General features: G+C 41.8%; 1 protein-coding gene and 1 pseudogene across 3 annotated transcripts in view; one reads left to right on the top strand and one right to left on the bottom strand.

Moving 5' to 3' along the window:
* The window catches only part of LOC138042538 (bifunctional 3'-5' exonuclease/ATP-dependent helicase WRN-like), a 68,788-nt gene that overhangs the window by 16,135 nt on the left and 32,653 nt on the right, over window positions 1-20,000 (top strand). For all 3 annotated transcript variants that reach the window (XM_068888465.1, XM_068888462.1, XM_068888463.1), the window contains exons 9-12: window positions 250-356; window positions 3,851-3,957; window positions 8,982-9,065; window positions 13,145-13,233. In XM_068888465.1, coding sequence (XP_068744566.1) covers window positions 250-356; window positions 3,851-3,957; window positions 8,982-9,065; window positions 13,145-13,233 — 387 coding nt within the window. The remainder of the gene's footprint in view (window positions 1-249; window positions 357-3,850; window positions 3,958-8,981; window positions 9,066-13,144; window positions 13,234-20,000) is intronic.
* Window positions 14,223-20,000, bottom strand: part of LOC138041743 (uncharacterized) — a 6,117-nt pseudogene continuing 339 nt past the window's right edge.

Here is a 20,000-nt window from a genome sequence, read left to right on the forward strand (position 1 = left end):
TAATGGTCCCAAACTGCAAAGAATGCTTATGCAAAGTTTTGGAGGGAAAATCAAAGAGTATTATGGTATTTTTGATATTGGCTAATTACTTGAATTCCTCTATGATAATACTTCTCTCATTTTTAATACCTAGATTTATGATAATTATAATTAAACTGATTCTTATGGGTGGGTTAACATTAGACAACAAGACATTACAGTACTTTTCATTTTTTTGCGATCTTTGATGAGGCATGTTTTCTTTTACAGGTCTAACCCTAGTTGCAATAGATGAAGCTCATTGCGTCTCTCAGTGGGGACATGACTTCAGATCCTCTTATCGTTTACTTGGATGTATTCGGGATAAGCTTCCTGAGGTGAAGAAGTGTAACTGTTTCAAGAACATGTTAAAATCAAATTCCTAATAAAGCTCTTTTTTCGTGATGTTATCCCCAGAAATGCAGCCAATAATTATGATGAATTCTGGATTTTGATGAATGTTATTAAAGTGTCCTTAGGCTACTACCTCTTTACAAAAATGATACTTACCAAAACTAAGGTGCAGTTGGAAAGTGGTTTGAGTAGAGTATAAACCATCCTCGGAGACCCAGGGACAGGGTAGTCAGGACGATAGAATGTTCTGGGCGTTACTAAACACAGGAACAAAACGGAACGGAACGGAATATACCGGAATAAACCGGAATATGCCGGGATGAGGCGGAATGACACCCCAATGAGACGGAATGAACAAGAATGGTACTGAAATATACCGGGACGAGGCGGAACGACAACAGAATAAGGCAGGATAAACCAGAAGGACACCAGAATCAAGCTGATTAGCATGGACCGGAATGACAAGGAACAAAAAATGATTCATTCTGTGAATGAATAAAATTAATGTTGCAGAATATAGAGACTGACAAAAAAAAATTACATTAAGGGGAGGTAACGAGGCTTGGAACAAGTCATGATATGTTCTCACAATTTTTCATGTAAATATATTATCAATGATCAATCCTTTTGTGTGTGCTTCTGACTTCTTTCTTCAAACAAGGAAACACTGCGTTCAGGTTTGATGGCATTATTGCCAACAATTGGGAAGAGTAAAAGAGTCTTCCCGCCGTTTGCGCGAATCTATTTCCGTATATCTCCATCACGTGTGGGTCGTGGGAAGCAGGCAAGTAGCAACGGTAATTAGTTTGTGGTTCGCTGAACTTGATTGTGATTGGTCAATGCACAATTGACAAGTCAGAATGAAATAAAAATGTTCACAGGTTTTCTGACTCCAAGATCCATAGACAAAAACAATTATTAGAATAACATTCTGTTTCTCGTGCTCCTGTATTTGTTCACGAAAAAAATGTTACTTCCACAAGAAATAATTATTCATTTAGCGACAGATATACCTTTCAAATTTTTCTCGTGATCGAAGTGTTCCAAATGTTAGGAAGGCAAAAACACATGCAATGCCCTTAGGGAATCATGTGACACAACAAAAGCATTTTCAGGTTCATTCCGCCCCATTCTGGTGTCATTCTGGCTCGTTCCGGTATATTCAGACACCATTCTTGTTCATTCCGTCTCATTCCGGTGTCATTCGGTTTTATTCCAGAGTAATTCCGCCTTGTTCCGGCATATTCCGGTTTATTCTGGTATATTCCGCTTTATTTGTGTGTCATTCTGCCTCATTCCGGTGTCATTCTGGCTCATTTCGGTACCATTCTTGTTCATTCTGTCTCATTCCAGTGCCATTTCGCCTCATTCAGGCATATTCCAGTTTATTCCGACGGTACATTCCGTTCCGTTCCGTTCCGTTCCGTTCCTGTGTTTAGTAATGCCCGAATGTTTGTGGTGAAAGTCCACTACAGGAACGGGAAGAACCCCTGGACACTTACCGAACCAGTTCCAGACATGTTCGAATTCCCTGCTTCTGATTGGTCACAATTTTTTTTTGTGGCCAATCAGGGAAGAGGAGTGGCTGGGTGACTCTGATCTTTCTTACACATAGTAGTTTTCCTCGTTGATCGCCATAGTTGCATAGTGTGTTCAACAGGGAAAGTTTCTCGAGGAAAGTTTCAGAACAAAACGTTAAAGCTGGAAAAATTACAAGCTTTAGCGCAGCTACAAGCAACAAACACTCTTCCCCGATAAATGTTTACGGTGGATCTTTCGAAGGTATCATAAATTTTTATTGCTGATACGCGATGCACGACTTTCAAGTTCTGCACCTTTGCTCACTAACTTGTCTTCTACACAACACCAAGCTCATCTTTTACATCTCCATGTTTGTCGCACTGCTTTTGAAACTTTCCTTGAGAAACATTTTCCCTTAAACGTGCTACGCAACTATTGAGGTCGATGAGGAAAACTACTTTGTGTAATTGTAGCCAATCAGAAGCAGGGAATTTGAATGCTTCTGGAACTGGTTTGGTAAAAGTAAATGCCCATGGGCTCTTCCTGTTCTTGTAGTGAACTTTCACCACGAACATTCTATCGTCCCAACTAGCTGCCTCTGGGTCTCCAAGGATGAGTATAAACCTACTGTTGTCGTTGACAAAAGAACTTTAAAACCCATTTAAATGCAATGATTATTTAAAGAAGTTAATGACTAAGAATACCTGTGTTGCTTGTGGTCAATGGTTGGTTTGTAGGCACATGACAGTAGTTACCGGGTTTTCAATATTAACCAGTGGCTGGCGAAATTGGCCGTCTATTGCCTGTAAACTTGCCTTGGAAGTTACCCCAAATTTTACAAATAACATGAGGAACATTCGCGCAGAACACGAACCTTGGATCCGGAAAGTTTTGCTCATGAAAAACACAAGAGACGCCTAAATTCTGAGTAATCTCGCGAGCGATTTCTGTTTCCCTGCCTATGTCAATGATCTAGCACCCACATTTTTGAGGCAGGAGTCCAGCAGTCTAGTACTTGGTATAAGTTGTCTGATTTGCTAATTACATGTGAAGCTTTACCAGACGACATTTGCAATTTAAGGTCTTTTCGGTCACGGCAGATAAAATACATTGCACGCAACTACAGGTACTGAATGCAAAGGAGCCTTAAAGGGGGCTATATCATGATATTTTAGCATCTTTTCAAATCCCATTTTAGTATGTCTTGCCATCAACTGGATTTCAAAAAATTTATTCAATGACATGTACTCTCTCTGAAGAAAGAAGCCAGAATTTAATGATATTAGTGTTGTGTTGTAATTATTGGACAAGGTTGACCCTAAATCGTGCTCCAGGATGCAGGAAATGCATTCTAAGAGGCCCAAATTTCAAAATTGTGACAGGGGAGGATGCTTCCAGACCCCCCAACAAGCTCATACCTTCAGCCTTCACAAAGTTCACCTCATGGTGCACATTGTCCGTTTCTCTGCCTACTCCTTAGGTTTTGCCGCCTACTAAAATTCTTATTGAACACACTAAGTTAAGGACGTCATACTCGTGGTGTTTCTCCTGGCAGCGTGAGGAGTTCTGTCCTTCAGTGTGGTTCATAGCGAGCTTGTTTTGGCGTCTCCCCCATTCCCTCCCTTTTTTTCTCCACTGATAGTTCAGTGTGGTGGGTGGTTGTTTTTTAAATTCCTGGTGTGGAGGCTAATAGCGGGGTTGTGCCATGTTGTGCTAGCTATGGGGGCTTTATTCTGTCTAGCCCCTGTATAACTATCTCAAGCACATTAAGTGTAGTTAAAAAACAAGGGCTTGGTTTTTTATGGGGTCTCAAAAGGAATGAGACATACATTTTCTGTGTTCTACTTATTACAATGGTAATTCAGTTATAGAGCTATTCAGTTATAGAATATATAGAATATATGTACATGTAATTATTTTTTGCTCAGGACCACACATGTTTTCATTCCTTTCCAAGGTACCTATTGTGGCCCTGACAGCTACTGCCACTCCTGTTGTTAGAAAAGATATTTGTCAGTCTCTGAAGCTAAAGAATGCTAGTTATGTTTGTACAGGGTTTGACAGGTAAGGATCTTTTTGTAAATATGAATAATATGTTCTAATAACAGAGAAAGCTTTTATTTTTGTGGATGTGTAGAGCAGCTTATGAGAACCCGAAGTAGCAGGATTAGTACCACAGATTTGTAGTGGCAATAGATGAGTATTACAGGCCTAGAAAATGTTCAAATTCTAACTTGCAATTAGGCAAGCAAACTTCATGACCAACTTGTCCAAGTTCCTTCACTTGCCTTGGCTCATAAAAAAAGTACTGTTTATTTTTCCGTGTCTGGACATCCTTTGGATTCTCTATTAGTGATAATAATTAACAATAATATTATTGGACGAGGTTGAGCAAATTATTGTGATTTGTCAGTGGCGAGCAGATCGATTATTTTCCGAAGCCGAAAGCTGAGGCAAATAATAATTATTGATCTGCGAGACACTGACAAATCATGATATTTTGCGATAACCGAGTTCAATAATTGTTTTATCATTCAATGACTGACTTTGTTTTTCACAATTTCCAACAATGAAGTCACTTTCTGAAAGCTCAGCAAAGCGAACTTCCATTTTCACACAAGAGCGTGGTTTCAGTTACGCATGGGCAGAATAAATTATTATTTGCAGCAAAACACTTATTTGTTTGTAGGCAGTTATTTGCAGGTCACGTGGTGGGCTCTCGGCCAATAAAATGGAAGGAAATGGAAAATACATCGAATGATAATTATAATTATTATTGTGGGTGCTTGCCTTTTGGGCAAGAAAGTTGCTGGTCAAGTGTGTCTGAGAAGGTGGCTGCCTAAGCATGAAATTAACTACCTTTCCCTGATGAGTGGACTGGGTTTTTAATTTTCATCAGCATTGTATTAGAAACAACCAGTGCTAAAGTTTTAGGCAATCTTTCCCCTCTCGAGAGTAAAGAATCAATTTCAGAAAAACAAATTACACAAATGAATGAAGGGGTAGTTTCTAAAGAAACTGTGGTGCTGCGTCGGTGGGGAAGTAGTATACAAAAATTTGGTTTTATCAACGGAGTTGATAATGTAAATTTGCCACCGTACAGAGATTCTAAAAGCTGACGTTTCGAGCGTTAGCCCTTCGTCAGAGCGAATCGAGGGATTATGGGTTACGTGTAGTTTTTATAGTAGAGTAGGAGCTACGCTATTGGTGGTAACATGGCAACGTGAAAAATAGGAATATATTAGTTAAATGAAAAGCGTTCGTTAATACCGTGAGGATTAAGGGTGCCGATTTGAAAGATGAATTTTTGTTCCAGATTCTTGCGGCTTTCCGTCGTACCTAGATGTAGGGAAAGGCCGCAGATAGCCATGTGTTTTTTGGAGTGGTTAGGCAGATTAAAATGGCGAGCGACTGGCTTGGATGCATCCTTGTCATTCTTCTCAACATCGCGAAGGTGTTCGCAGAATAGGTCACCTAGTCGTCTACCTGTCTCACCAATGTATAATTTATTGCATAACGTGCAGGTTATGCAATAAATGACATTTGCGGAGGTACATGTGAAACGATCGGTGATCTTAACAGATCGCTTAGGCCCCGATATCTTGCTAGTGTTAACAATGAAAAGACAAGTTTTGCATCATGAGCGCGCGCATTTGAAAGTGCCGGGTTGCTCGTTAGTTTTGTGCGCGCTTCTAACTAAAAAGTTGCCTACGTTTTTGTCGCGTTTGAATGAAATAAGTGGAGGTTGCGAAAAGATTCTACCAGTCTCGGGATCATTTTGGAGTAATTTAAAATTACTAAGAATGATGCTTTTGACTGCGTGATTATGAGGATGGAAAGTGAGGGTGAATGGAATTCTGTCATTCTTATCTTTTTGTGACGTTTGTAGTGATGACTGTCGATCAAATTGTTGGGCGCGATGATGGCCCGCTTTGACCACAGAGACAGGATAGCCACGTTTTTCGAAGAACTGGCACATCTCCTCTGATTTGCTGGAAAAATCGGAGTCATCACTACATAGACGTCGAAGTCTAAGAAATTGTTCGCAAATCCAAATGGACTCCCCCAGAGGGACAATTTGCCTCTTTAGATTTTTTCACCAAAAAATGCCGTCACGACATTCACAAACTTAAATTCAATCGCAACACTAAATTTTCCAACCTTTCCTCGGAAGAGTGGGCGGCGCTTAAAAATCTTAGTAAACGCAACGACATAGTTGTCAAATCGGCCGACAAAGGCGGCGCGGTAGTTGTTTGGCGGTCCGACCTTTACCAAAAAGAAGCTTTGCGGCAACTTTCGGATACCTCGTTTTATGCCAAAATCCCTAAAGATCTCACTTCCAACAATCAAAAACTTGTCAAAGACACCATTCAAAATCTTATAGTTAATCAAGAATTACCGGACACTGCCACTAATCTCATCATCAACACCCCTAGAACTTTGTGCATTTACTTCTTGCCTAAAATTCACAAACCCAACAACCCAGGTCGCCCTATCGTTTCTGCCTGTAGTTGCCCCACCGAACTCATTTCTAGCTACTTAGACAGGATTATGACGCCTATCGTCAAATCTTTGCCATCATACATTAAAGACAGTACACACGCACTACAAATTTTCCGCGATTTCAATTTCTCCGGCCAAGACAAACTTATTTTCACCATGGACATTACATCTCTATACACAGTCATTCCTAATAGCGAAGGTCTTCAAGCACTTAAACACTTTTTCGATCAACGCACTGTCAAAGAACCTAGCTCGGAAACGCTCCTCCGCCTTGCCGAATTAGTTTTAACGCTTAATTGTTTTTCATTCGCCGGCAACTATTACAAACAAATTAATGGTGTAGCGATGGGCACAAGAATGGGACCTAGCTATGCCAATCTTTTTGTAGGATATGTTGAACACCAATTTTTTAGTCAGTACAACGGCCCCAAACCTGAACTCTACGGCCGTTACATCGACGACTGCATCGGCGCTATTTCATCCAGCAGAGAAGAACTCGATCAATTTATAACCTCCGTCAACTCTTTTCATCCGGCTCTTAAATATACCTGGGAAATTTCGGAAACTTCATTGGCTTTTCTAGATATCAACGTTTCTATTAGAGGCAACGTGCTATGTACTAGTGTGCACTACAAACCTACTGATTCACACAGTTATTTGTTGTATTCATCGTCACATCCATCACATGTCAAGAACTCCATCCCTTATTCTCAATTTCTTAGACTTCGACGTCTATGTAGTGATGACTCCGATTTTTCCAGCAAATCAGAGGAGATGTGCCAGTTCTTCGAAAAACGTGGCTATCCTGTCTCTGTGGTCAAAGCGGGCCATCATCGCGCCCAACAATTTGATCGACAGTCATCACTACAAACGTCACAAAAAGATAAGAATGACAGAATTCCATTCACCCTCACTTTCCATCCTCATAATCACGCAGTCAAAAGCATCATTCTTAGTAATTTTAAATTACTCCAAAATGATCCCGAGACTGGTAGAATCTTTTCGCAACCTCCACTTATTTCATTCAAACGCGACAAAAACGTAGGCAACTTTTTAGTTAGAAGCGCGCTCAAAACTAACGAGCAACCCGGCACTTTCAAATGCGCGCGCTCACGATGCAAAACTTGTCTTTTCATTGTTAACACTAGCAAGATATCGGGACCTAAGCGATCTGTTAAGATCACCGATCGTTTCACATGTACCTCCGCAAATGTCATTTATTGCATAACCTGCACGTTATGCAATAAATTATACATTGGTGAGACAGGTAGACGACTAGGTGACCGATTCCGTGAACACCTTCGCGATGTTGAGAAGAATGACAAGGATGCATCCAAGCCAGTCGCTCGCCATTTTAATCTGCCTAACCACTCCAAAAAACACATGGCTATCTGCGGCCTTTCCCTACATCTAGGTACGACGGAAAGCCGCAAGAATCTGGAACAAAAATTCATCTTTCAAATCGGCACCCTTAATCCTCACGGTATTAACGAACGCTTTTCATTTAACTAATATATTCCTATTTTTCACGTTGCCATGTTACCACCAATAGCGTAGCTCCTACTCTACTATAAAAACTACACGTAACCCATAATCCCTCGATTCGCTCTGACGAAGGGCTAACGCTCGAAACGTCAGCTTTTAGAATCTCTGTACGGTGGCAAATTTACATTATCAACTCCGTTGATAAAACCAAATTTTTGTAACTTACACAAATGGCAGCCTTCACTGAGGTTTTGGAAAAGCAGTGGATACAAGGACCAAATTTAGGAAAACAACTGCATAGAAAAATCAGCTTACCGGTCAATAGAGGATGTTTTCCGTGTTTCCATAGCCCTCATCTAAACACGATGAGGAGTTGGGAGAATTCGTGACAGTTATGCAAATCCGGGACGCAGTCGAGGGTTTGCATAACTGAATTAACCTGTATGTTTTACTTCTTTCTGAGTATTTTGTATTTTGTCAAGTTTTATTTGTCCTTTCCTTTTACTTAATCCAAGGTTAATTTCTGTAATTGTAATTGCCGTGAAAAGAAACCAAAAACCAATTATTAACCCCTGTACTTCTTCTCTGTTTTCCGAGAATATCTGGCTCTGTTGTTTCAGTAAAGATAGGGATCCACATTCCATATATGGAAATGACGACCTCGTTTGAGACAAGGCTTCATTAACACTTGAACGAGGCGATTACTGTTGTGGCAAGATAAGTGCACATGTAGTTGTGATAAGTTTTGTGATCATCAGATTATTTTCTTGAAAACAGCCTCGAAAGATTGTACAAGAAGAAGTACAACATACAGGTTTATTCAGGTGGTTTTCTGATCAATAAGTGTTGCTGTGACAATTTCTGTAATTGTGTGACTGTGTAACCTTGCGCAGAAGCACATCAGGCTTTGCACTCGCAAGAAAATGCATGTGTGCTCAAACTTTCTGGGTGTCCGAAAAAAAATTTTATCATAGTAATAATTTTTTTTATAAATGTTGTACTTAAGTTTTCAAAAATGATTAATTTTTAGTGGCTTAAACGTTATCCTATATTCTCGGAAAACAGAGACAAAAACGGGTAAGTTGCCTTTTCTGTTTTAGACCTAATTTATACTTTGAGGTATCAAGAAAGTCTAGCAGCATAAAGGATGACTTTAAACCTCTTTTGATGAGAACTGGAGATAGGTGAGTCGAGACAAAAATCATCCCATATTTTATTGAGATTTTACTTCCCCATCAGTAAAATACGGCTAATGGAAGGTGACCGTACTAAAAGGGGCTTTAGTTATCTTCGTATTCTTTGTAGTCGGTCGTTCAAGGTCATAAAATCAATTGTCTTGTTGTAAGTAAAATGAGGACATAAAGACTTTGTTCCTATAGATCTCAGTTTATAATGTACACCTGCATTGGCCAAATCTGGCTACTTTAATAGACAGAGTCTAGCTATAAAAGCCTCAGTTAGCCGTCCAAAGTTCACTAGGCAGTTTTTCTTCTATAGTAAACCAACTAGCTGTTTGCATTTGTTAAAGTTTTTTCATCATGGTTCATTCTCGTCCTGCTCTCAACCTCAGTCGTGCCACAGCCAAAAAGGACGACCTCTTGAAATTATAGAGCGAAGTACTGCAGCTTCATTTGCAGGCTCTAAACCTACCCATAACAGGTTCAAAAACTCAACTTGCCGCCAGACTTGCAACCGCCTTGTTCGGCACTCCCTCCAAGGCAGTCGCCTGCGGGAAAAAGCAATCCTCTAGGGTCAATAAGGCAACCACTAGACGCCATCGCTCCATTTCCAACGCCATTCGCACACGAGCAACTTCCAACAATCAGGTCCAAACGGCTCCAAACACGTCTGTACCCATCCATGAACGAGACATCGAGGACAGCGCCTTGGTGATTCTTAAGCACAATTACGGCCTTCATCACGTAATTCACGTCTTAGACGATTTTTTTATCGCAGAACCCTCAAAAGTGCTGTGTCTCGAGAGTTTTAGCACGTTACTCTGAGTTTTCATGTCGCTCAATGCCCCAAAAAATATTGGCCCTTCACAAGTCCTTGAGTTCATGGGCATTGTCCTAGACTTGGTTCGCATGGAGGCTTGCCTCCCCAACGATAAATTAACATGTATCTGGGATCTCCTAGCCTCGTTCAAAAAATGCCGCTCGGCGCGCTTCAGTTTGCATGTAACGTAGTCGTTCCAGGTAGAACCTTCCTTCAACGCATAATCAATCTGACCAGAGGGAACCCCAGTCGCTTTCACCACATTCGCCTCAATCAGGAGTTCTTTAACCCAATGACTCCCAGGGGTTCCCCATTGACGAGTAAAATCTTATGGCGTTAGACAGAGAAAAGTCTGGCTGGTTTTGGCCGTTTTGGACGACAAAGGGTTAAGGACATAAATATGTAGAAGGTTTTTCTTACCGATTGGAACTGCCGTTCCTTCTTCCTCTACTCCTCCAGTACCCCAACCCCTGACCTCGAGCTCTATACCGATGCGGCAAGCTCGGTGGGTTTTGACGGTTTTCTTCAGGGTCACTGGTTCCAAGGTCGTTGGCCTCCCCACTTGCGCCTTGATAGGGTTAGGGGCATTAGCATCGAATGGCAGGAACTTTTCCCAATTGTTGTCACCTGTGCGATATGGCACCCATTTTTCATGGGAAAACACCTTCAGTTCTGGTGTGATAATGAGTCTCCGGTCTCTATAATTAATTCAGGGCATTCCAAGTCCCCGCGTATCATGGATTTGGTACGATTTTTAGTTCTCATTTCGATGAAGCACATTTTTTTGGTATGGGCCCGTCATGTTCTATTGGTATTGCTGATGCACTCTCCCGCTTTCAGATGCGGAGTTTTTGGGCTCTCGCCCCCCTCGCAGACCAGATGCCTTGTACCATCCCGCCTTCGCTAATGACCCTTTGAAGGCTGAGGTCCTAACCTACGCTAGCTGGGGCCTTGCAAAGAATACCAATCGCACTTACAACCCCGGGGAAAACCGTTTCTTAACATTTTGCCTCATGAACTGTCTCCAAAGCCCTTCAGGGGAAGTGTTACCAGCTTCTGAAGGAACACTCGTTTACTTCGCTTCCTATTTAGCTAGATCGGTAGGTCACAGCACAATTAAACTTTATTTAGTGGCGGTTCGTCACCTCCATATCACAGCGGGGTCCTAGGATTTTTCTATGATTTGGGCTGCCTTTACTTTAGCGTTTTTTGCATTTCTCTTGCATTCAGGGCATTCCAAGTCCCCGCCTATTATGGATTTGGTACGATTTTTAGTTCTCATTTCGATGAAGCACATTTATTTGGTATGGGCCCGTCATGTTCCCAGGGTTTCTAATGGCATTGCTGATGCACTCTCCCGCTTTCAGATGCGGCGTTTTTGGGCTCTCGCCCCCCTCGCAGACCAGATGCCTTGTACCATCCCGCCTTCGCTAATGACCCTTTGAAGGCTGAGGTCCTAACCTACGCTAGCTGGGGCCTTGCAAAGAATACCAATCGCACTTACAACCCTGGGGAAAACTGTTTCTTAACATTTTGCCTCATGAACTGTCTCCAAAGCCCTTCAGGGGAAGTGTTACCAGCTTCTGAAGGAACACTCGTTTACTTCGCTTCCTATTTAGCTAGATCGGTACGTCACTGCACAATTAAACTTTATTTAGTGGCGGTTTGTAGCCTCCATATCACAGTGGGGTCCTAGGGATTTTTCTATGATCTGGGCTGCCTTTACTTTAGCGTTTTTTGCATTTCTCTTGCATTCAGGGCATTCCAAGTCCCCGCGTATCATGGATTTGGTACGATTTTTAGTTCTCATTTCGACAAAGCACATTTTTTTGGTATGGGCCCGTCATGTTCCCAGGGTTTCTAATGGTATTGCTGATGCACTCTCCCGCTTTCAGATGCGGCATTTTTGGGCTCTCGCCCCCCTCGCAGACCAGATGCCTTGTACCATCCCGCCTTCGCTAATGACCCTTTGAAGGCTGAGGTCCTAATCTATGCTAGCTGGGGCCTTGCAAAGAATACCAATCGCACTTACAACCCTGGGGAAAACCGTTTCTTAACATTTTGCCTCATGAACTGTCTCCAAAGCCCTTCAGGGGAAGTGTTACCAGCTTCTGAAGGAACACTCGTTTACTTCGCTTCCTATTTAGCTAGATCGGTACATCACTGCACAATTAAACTTTATTTAGTGGCGGTTTGTAGCCTCCATATCACAGTGGGGTCCTTGGGATTTTTCTATGATTTGGGCTGCCTTTACTTTAGCGTTTTTTGCATTTCTCCGCTGTAGCGGGTTTACTTACCCTGGTATCAGTCAGTTTTGTTCTAGCTCCGATCTTTCCACTGATTGCATTGGTTTCCATCCCAATCTTGCTTGCCCGCAGTACATGACAGTTTGCATACTGTCGTCTAAAACCGATGCGTTCCAGCGAGGGCACTGCCTCATGCTCGCTCGTACTTTCTCCCCCATTTGCGCCGTTATGGCCATGCGTAGATATTTCCTCCTAACAACGCCTCCTCAGGGACCACTTTTACGCTTTCAATCCGGCCGCTATCTTACCAGGCCAGTTGTTGCTCAACTTTTCCGGTATAGCGCCATGGGGGTCCGTCTTCCCCACCTTAGCCTTAAGGGGCATAGCTTACGTATTGGGGCTGCATCTATGGCTGCTGCTGCCGGCGTGCCAGATTGCCTTATTAAGGTACTCGGTCGCTGGTCTTCTGACTGCTACCAGCTCTATATTCGTACACCACAGAGCATATTACATTCATTTGCCCTGAAAATGGCCTCTGTTACCAACCATTTTTTTCACATGTAAGTCTCAGTTTCTGCATGTTTGGCTTGGGGGGATGCAGTGCCTTGCACACATCTGTGGCGGTTAAGTCTGCGCAGTGACTTCCCCCAAGCTTGTTGGCTAGTTTGCCTTTGTACATTGCTCACTAACCAATACTCTTGTCCGATCTAGCATGTGCTGTTTACCAATCAGCTCGCAGTGCTGGGGAGATAAGTGAGGTTGTTCTATATCACACAATGTGGAAGTCGCATAGGCTAACCTGTCACAAGGCAGTGTTCCCCTCAAAAAACACCAAAACGTCTGTTGTCTTGTTTATTGCGCCATGCGTTATGTGTTAAAAGCTAACTATGTTGATATCAAGGAACAGTGACATTAACTGGTATATGCATGATCGCTTCATATCCAACATCATTTTCATAAACTTTATTTAGGTCCATGGTAAAGACTATTACTATAGGATGTGAATTTTTCTCTCCTAGAACAAAGATTGAATATTCATTTGATGGTCCTACAATAGTTTACTGCCCAACAAGGAAAGCAACTGAAACTGTAGCAAGAGAACTTCATGGTGAGAATGATTGTTACCTTAAATTGCATTTCTGACTAACATTTGCTCATTTTTAGGAACTGTAAAATGTTATTTTTCTTTGAAATAAATTACCCTTGTGTGATTGCCATAGATGTATTTGAATTAGGTCAGTACTTAAATATAGATTATTAGGGAGTTTTAGCAAGGACAAGGGCAACGTCAACTCCAACGTCACTTCAAAATAATAATTATAACATAGGGCTGTCGTAAGTATTTTGCAATAAATTATTCCATCTTGTTCTCACTGACACCTTGAACAATAGGGGCGAACTATCACATAACTGGATTTTTAGGAACCATAATGGGTTGTAAAGTGAAGAGAAAAAGTGAATCTGAAATTTTGTGATTTCACGTTGTTGTTTTGTGGAGTCCAGCAAAAAGTGCATTGAAATGCGTGCTGCACTTGCAGCACATGATTATTTTTCCTTCCGTAACCAATTGATTCCTCAGGTACCCTGGGAAACCCCCAGTTCACGAATAATCTGTTGGTGTTAGTCAGAGTAAGTCTCACTGCCAGGAGTCAATGGGTTAACTGTTAATTTTCTTGCTTTGTGGTGTTGTCGTTGCTGTAGCTGCCGTCGTGCTAAAACTCTGTGTTATTTTTGGAGAGTGTGAAATACCATCTTTTTTTGAGGACAGTGCTCACAATTATTGCGCATACGTTCTGCGCATCTCCGGATACTCGGATATCCTGTGGGTGGTGCTTATTAATACAGAGATATTTTTGGGCGGTTTAATTAAAACTATGCGGAGAAAGCAGAACTTAGCAAGTGCTCTTGGTATCCAAAAAGAAAATTGGGGGTAACCATTCATTTTTCAGAGATAATAAATTGAGCTTAAATTTGTAAATGAATACCATACATTGCTTTGTATTTCAAAGCTATTTATAAATATTGTTGATTGATTATCTTCGAAAAATGTGTGGTTACCCCCAATTATGTTTTCTTTTTGGATTTCGGTAACACTTCTTAAGATATGCTTTTCCCGTTTCTTCGTTCAATTTGCCACTGCTTCCTCGGTACTAGGGATGGAAAAACTCGATTCCAACGCTTCCAGAATGAATCAACGATTTTCTGGAGAAACTCAATTCTGTGGCGCAGATTTTGTGTTTCTTTGAATGGTCCTTGTGGTACTTCAGATGACGCTCGTCCAAGGAGAATATCATTAGGGCATATGTACTTGCCATCATCAGGGTCGTTTGGAATCCTTCCGATTGGCCGTTGATTAACAAGATTGGCTACCTCTAGAAACACCGTGTACAACTCAAATGGTGTTAGCAATTGACTGCCAATGGCCCGCTTTAGAGCGTTCTTGCAAGTCTTGACGAGCGCCTCTGCGCAGCCATTTTGATGAGGGGCAGCAGGTGTCGTGAATTTCCAGTGCATGCCTTTCTCTGCGCAAAAATTTTGAATCTCTTCTTGGCTCAAACCTCGTACCATTTCACCCAGCTCCCTCTCCGCACCGACAAACTGTGAACCGTTATCACTTATCATCACTGCAGGTTGACCGCAAATCGCAAAAAATCTGCGGAGAATTTGCAAAAACTCCATGGTGGAACAGTCAACGGCCATCTCCACATGTACTGCCCTTGTGTTCAAGCATGTAAACACCACACCGTAGTGCTTCGCGGTCTTGTTTCGTCCTACCTTGACGCTGTAAGGCCCGAAGTAGTCACATGCCGTGTAGTAAAATGGTGGAGTGTATGGGGCTAATCGAATTGCTGGTAAATTTGCCATTAACTGTGTTTCGGTCTTATGTGCCATTTCTTTACAGAACCCACATTTGAACTTGATTGACTTGCTCAACTTCATTGCCTTTAGGATCCAATACTTTGCTCTAATCTTGGCGGTCGTAGCAGCCACTCCACTGTGTCCCTGTTGATGCACGTGCCTTGTTATTAACATTGAGATCCAATGATCACTTGGAAGAAGCGCCGGGTGCCTAGTTTCATATGATACAACTGCTTGATCAACTCTTCCTCCAACTCTGACCACACCCTGTCCGTCAACAAAGGGACTCAAACTCCTGAATTCCCCTTTCTTGATTCGGCTGTGCAGGGACTTCTGGGATTCTTTAATCCAGAAGCGTTCAGCTTTTTCGAATTCCTCTGGTACAAGTGGCCCTTCTTTTCCCGTTTGGGTGTGTCTTCTTAAGCGTATCTTGTTGGCCAGCCTTTGAATACGGGCCGTCACTCGAATCAGGTTCTTCCAACTTGAAAATTGATTCGGGTCGATGGCTTCATCTGTCTTGTTTTGTCGAAGCTCCAAATGTTCCTCTGAAACAGGTTTTGCTACCTCTTGTGGCCAAAGCTCCTCTGGCTTTTGCAAGAACTCTGGTCCATTGCTCCATCTCCCGTTCAGATCTCCTGCATAAATTCCTCTAGAAATATCATCAGCGACATTTTCTTCACCCGGGATGTGTTTCCATTCACTAGGGTCAGCATTACTTTGAATTTCTCCAACTTTCTTGCAAGAATTGCTTATCACTTCAGCCTCCTCCCGTTCTACCTGACTCAGCTTATCGCCGTCACATACGCATGGTTTCACTTGAACTCCCATGGTCTCTGTTGTCCAGAAGTCTGTTAGTTCAATTGGCGTTGATAACTTAACAAAATGTATTCGACTGCTTGATGAGAGCGTTTCGGTGGAACCTCCGAACACCACCCACCCAAGGGGCGTCTTTCTGGCTACAAGTTGTCCAACTTGCTTCGTTTGACCCGTATGAATATGAGCATGGTCTATTCCAATCAGCATGTCAATCTGCCCTTTTCCTCGATGAATCTTTTCGTTTGGTACACAAAGGAGGTCAGCAAGCTTGGACGTTTGAACTGCGGTAATATCATCGCCAATACTGGGGATTCCAATGGCCTTTACCGAATACTTCCGGGTGCCGTCCAAAGAATTCACTGGGACTCGATACTCCTTCGTTTTCATTGTTTCCTCTTCACCTCCAACTTTAGTTATGGTTACTGACGTATCCTTCCCCTTCAGCCCTAACACTTCAGCTGTGTCGTTGCGAATCAAACTGACTTGTGCTCCGGTATCGAGAAGAATATTGCCTCGTTTGTATACTCCGTTTTGGCCACAAATGTTTGCGGAAAGTGCAGGCAGAAGTGCTTCTTGATTTTCCGTAAATGCTGCTATATTCCCGCTCTGATCGCATTACTCTTATGCAAAAGCGGATGATGGAAGTGTTGGCACTGTTCTCCTCCCTCTGTCTTGGCACAGCGTTGCTTACGGCTGCAATTTTCCAATCTGTGCTCTCTACCGGCTCTCTTCAAACACCCGAAACAGACGTGATTCTCTTTGGCGGTTTTGATTCTTTCATCTACGCCCATTGCGGCAAACCGCGGACATTGATCTGGCCAGTGAGCGGATGTATGACATAACCAACATTTATACCATGTTGAATTACCTCTAACGCTGCCTTCGGTTTGCACGTGATGCACTGAACGACTGTTACTTGCACCAGTTCTGAGTGGAGCTGTTGCGCGCATACGCGATTTCATCTCCACTGTCATCCATTCCATTAGACCTTGAAGCGTGGCAATCTTTCCCTCTCGCTCCAGATCTCTAGACCAAACCTTGCGGTCGTCCGCACACATCTTTTGTTCAATAATAGACAGCATGTGATTGTTGTTCATGTCACCGGGAACACCTACTTCCTTTAACATGTTATGACACCTTTTGACTCAATGCACCAAATCACAAAATCTTGCATCTTCGCCATTTTGCAGTGCACGAAACTTAACTATATCTTGAGTTATCGTGTCTGAAACAAATCTCGGATCTCCATATATAGAATCTAAATACTCCCATGCAGCCTTGTAATCTGTTCCAATTCCTTTTATCAAATCAAGAGGCTTTCCTTGGAGACATGACCGCAGGAAGGTGATTGCGTCTCGATTTGAGTACCTACAGTCCCGGACAAAATTGTTGAAACACTTTACAATACCTTGCCCTCCTACAATGTTGTTTTGACAATTGGGCTCAGAAACTGGCGTTAAAACAACACTGTGAGGAGAGAGTGAGCTGCGAAAGCTTCAGATCTGTATAGTCGTGTACTGTTCCAACGAATTTTGTCACAGACTGTATTTGTGAGGAATTTAAACTATTTATAGGACGTGCTGACAGGGTCATTAGTGACACAACTTTACAGTCGCCTTCATAACCGCTACGATAGTGCTATTTAACGTTTTTATTCGTAACTGAGTTTGATGTCCAGTGTTCGAATTCTTTTGTTATATATCCACAATGATAAAATAACCGAAATTGTTTAGATTTAGCTAAGAAGAGAGTCATGATCTGAAATATGGTTTTTCTTGCTGCCATTGATAGCGTGACAAGGGCACGAGCGTATTTGTTTTGTCTCGCATTCAAAGGTTTTCTCTTCGTAAAGTAGCTAAAACGCGCTACATTTTTCCTAAAAGCGATTGGAGATTAATCAGTGACGATTTTCCTGGAAAGAAAAACACATACAAAGGTTTAACAGTTAAGAGAAAACCTATCCAGCCATTGTTTAACAGAGGACGCCCATGGAAGGTATGTTATATAAGGCAAGGGAGGCGGGGTTTCTACAATTCCTGAATCTGGGAGAAAAGTTCGTCCTTTCCAACTTCTAAAGGATATTACTGCCTACAATCAACAAAAAAGGACTTTCGACTTCTTGGATGTGCTAAAAAGATTAAGATTTGCTCTAAAAATGAGATGACAACATACTGAATATATATGGACGAAGGATATTGCCTTTTACCTTGATGTAGTTTCCTTCAGGAGGTCGTATAAAATACTAACTGATGCGGTATTTTACATAAAATGACGATGCATCGCCAACTGTCAAATATTGTTACGGCTTAAAATTAGTTTGCACATATATGTATTACCCGGCCCAATGTTACGCGAGTAGAACTTCGTAAGACCCGGAAAATTGAAAAGAATACTTTTTTATGTTAGTACAGTTTTTATTTTATAACTCTTCGACAATTTCTGTCGGTAGGAGACATGGAAATGCAGGAAACACAAGTTATAGCTATCAAAAACAGGAATTTCGCACAAGGATAGAAACTTATGACATGTGGTGTAAAGACTTGTTTACTTTAGTTCATTGCGTGAGCAACTTTGTACCAAAATGGTGACACGCAGTTTAAAAACGTAACAGTATCAGACGCTTTTGGCTGACTGTTTTTTCATAACAGCTCCATTGTAGGCTAATTTGATATCGCTTAACATTTTCTCGAGTCGAATTTCGCTACACAAAACCAACAAGAGAAGAAAACAACGACATTGTGTTAGTGTGCACGAGTCACCACTGTATTAATTAAATTTAGCAGGATACTTTTTCTCAGTGCATTGACAGCGTCACCATGCACATTCGCCTCAAAAATGGCTATTTTCTCTCTTATAGTGTCCAAAACAATCGATTCACCTTCTGTGTTTACTGCCCTTTCTGACTGTTTGATCATCGTGGTTCAATTGTGCATATTTCTCACCAAAAAAGCTTTCTTAAAAATGGTGACTCGTTGGTGACTCGTTGAATTACAGATGCACGCTAATTAACTTTGTGAGAAGATCAAGGCCAAATAAAACGGGAGCATGGGGAAATACACTGTTGTTCCTTTTCGGGAATTTGTGCCGCATGAAATGAATGAAAAGACTTTCGACCAGCGATCGCGTATCTAACAAAGGTGAACTCTTCCTTGCTGGTGCAAAATATTGGAGAATCGGGTGAAAAGTCAACATCCCGTGCGGAATGTGTTTTGAGTCTAGGTAAATGCACTTTGTGACCTGCCAAAAGAAGTGAAAAATCGTGCCGTGCGTTAATTTAGGGACACCAACGAACGTCATTTGAGAAAATCACTTGAAGTTCATCGCTGTCTGTACTTACAGTATCAACCAAAGCGATCGTGGTCGTACCAGGATTACAAAACGGTTCGAAAACAGAGTTAAAAGGAATTATAAAGGGTTTTGCCGCAACCAGCAACCCCCGTTAACAAGATATTACGATATTTTCCTTCACGGAACAAAACTCGAACGGCCTCTGCAAATTCATCCTGGTTAAGGTCGTTCCTAAGCAGAACATGCTCAGCCACAGTCAACCTTCTATGAAATGGCGTTTTTTTTTTTAACGAGAAACAACCAACCGAATTCAAAAAAACCTGAACATGTTGTATGTTTCATTTATTGTCGAATTTATCACAAATGTGGCGCAACATCACACTCCAGGCCGCTAGAAATCAAGGGTTTCCTTCTCCTAAAATGTAGCATATTTCCCGCCAATTCTTTTCATAACTGAAATTCCTCAAAAATACAGTCCCGGACAAAATTGTTGAAACACTTTACAATACCTTACCCACCTACAATGTTGTTTTGACAATTGGGTTCAGAAACTGGCGTTAAAACAACACTGTGAGGGGAGAGTGAGCTGCGAAAGCTTCAGATCTGTATAGTCGTGTACTGTTCCAACGAATTTTGTCACAGACTGTAGCTTCAATTGCGTGTTTAAAATCTGCTTTAAAATAACATACCGTACTCTCTGACATCTCCAGAAAACTTTGGCAACTTTGGTTTTTCAATCTTGAAATTACAGGAACTACCGCTGGGAATCACTGATTGAAGGCTGTCATTATTAACACTTGCATGGGTGTCGGAATTAATAACCACAGGAACTGTGGGATTGGCATTTTCACCGCTCTCAATAGAACCGTCATCGGAAGACACGTTTTGTTTTGATAACTGAATACTTGAGGT

Source organism: Montipora capricornis, chromosome 3, assembly GCF_036669925.1.
Source record: "Montipora capricornis isolate CH-2021 chromosome 3, ASM3666992v2, whole genome shotgun sequence".
Taxonomy (NCBI): Eukaryota; Metazoa; Cnidaria; class Anthozoa; order Scleractinia; family Acroporidae; genus Montipora; species Montipora capricornis.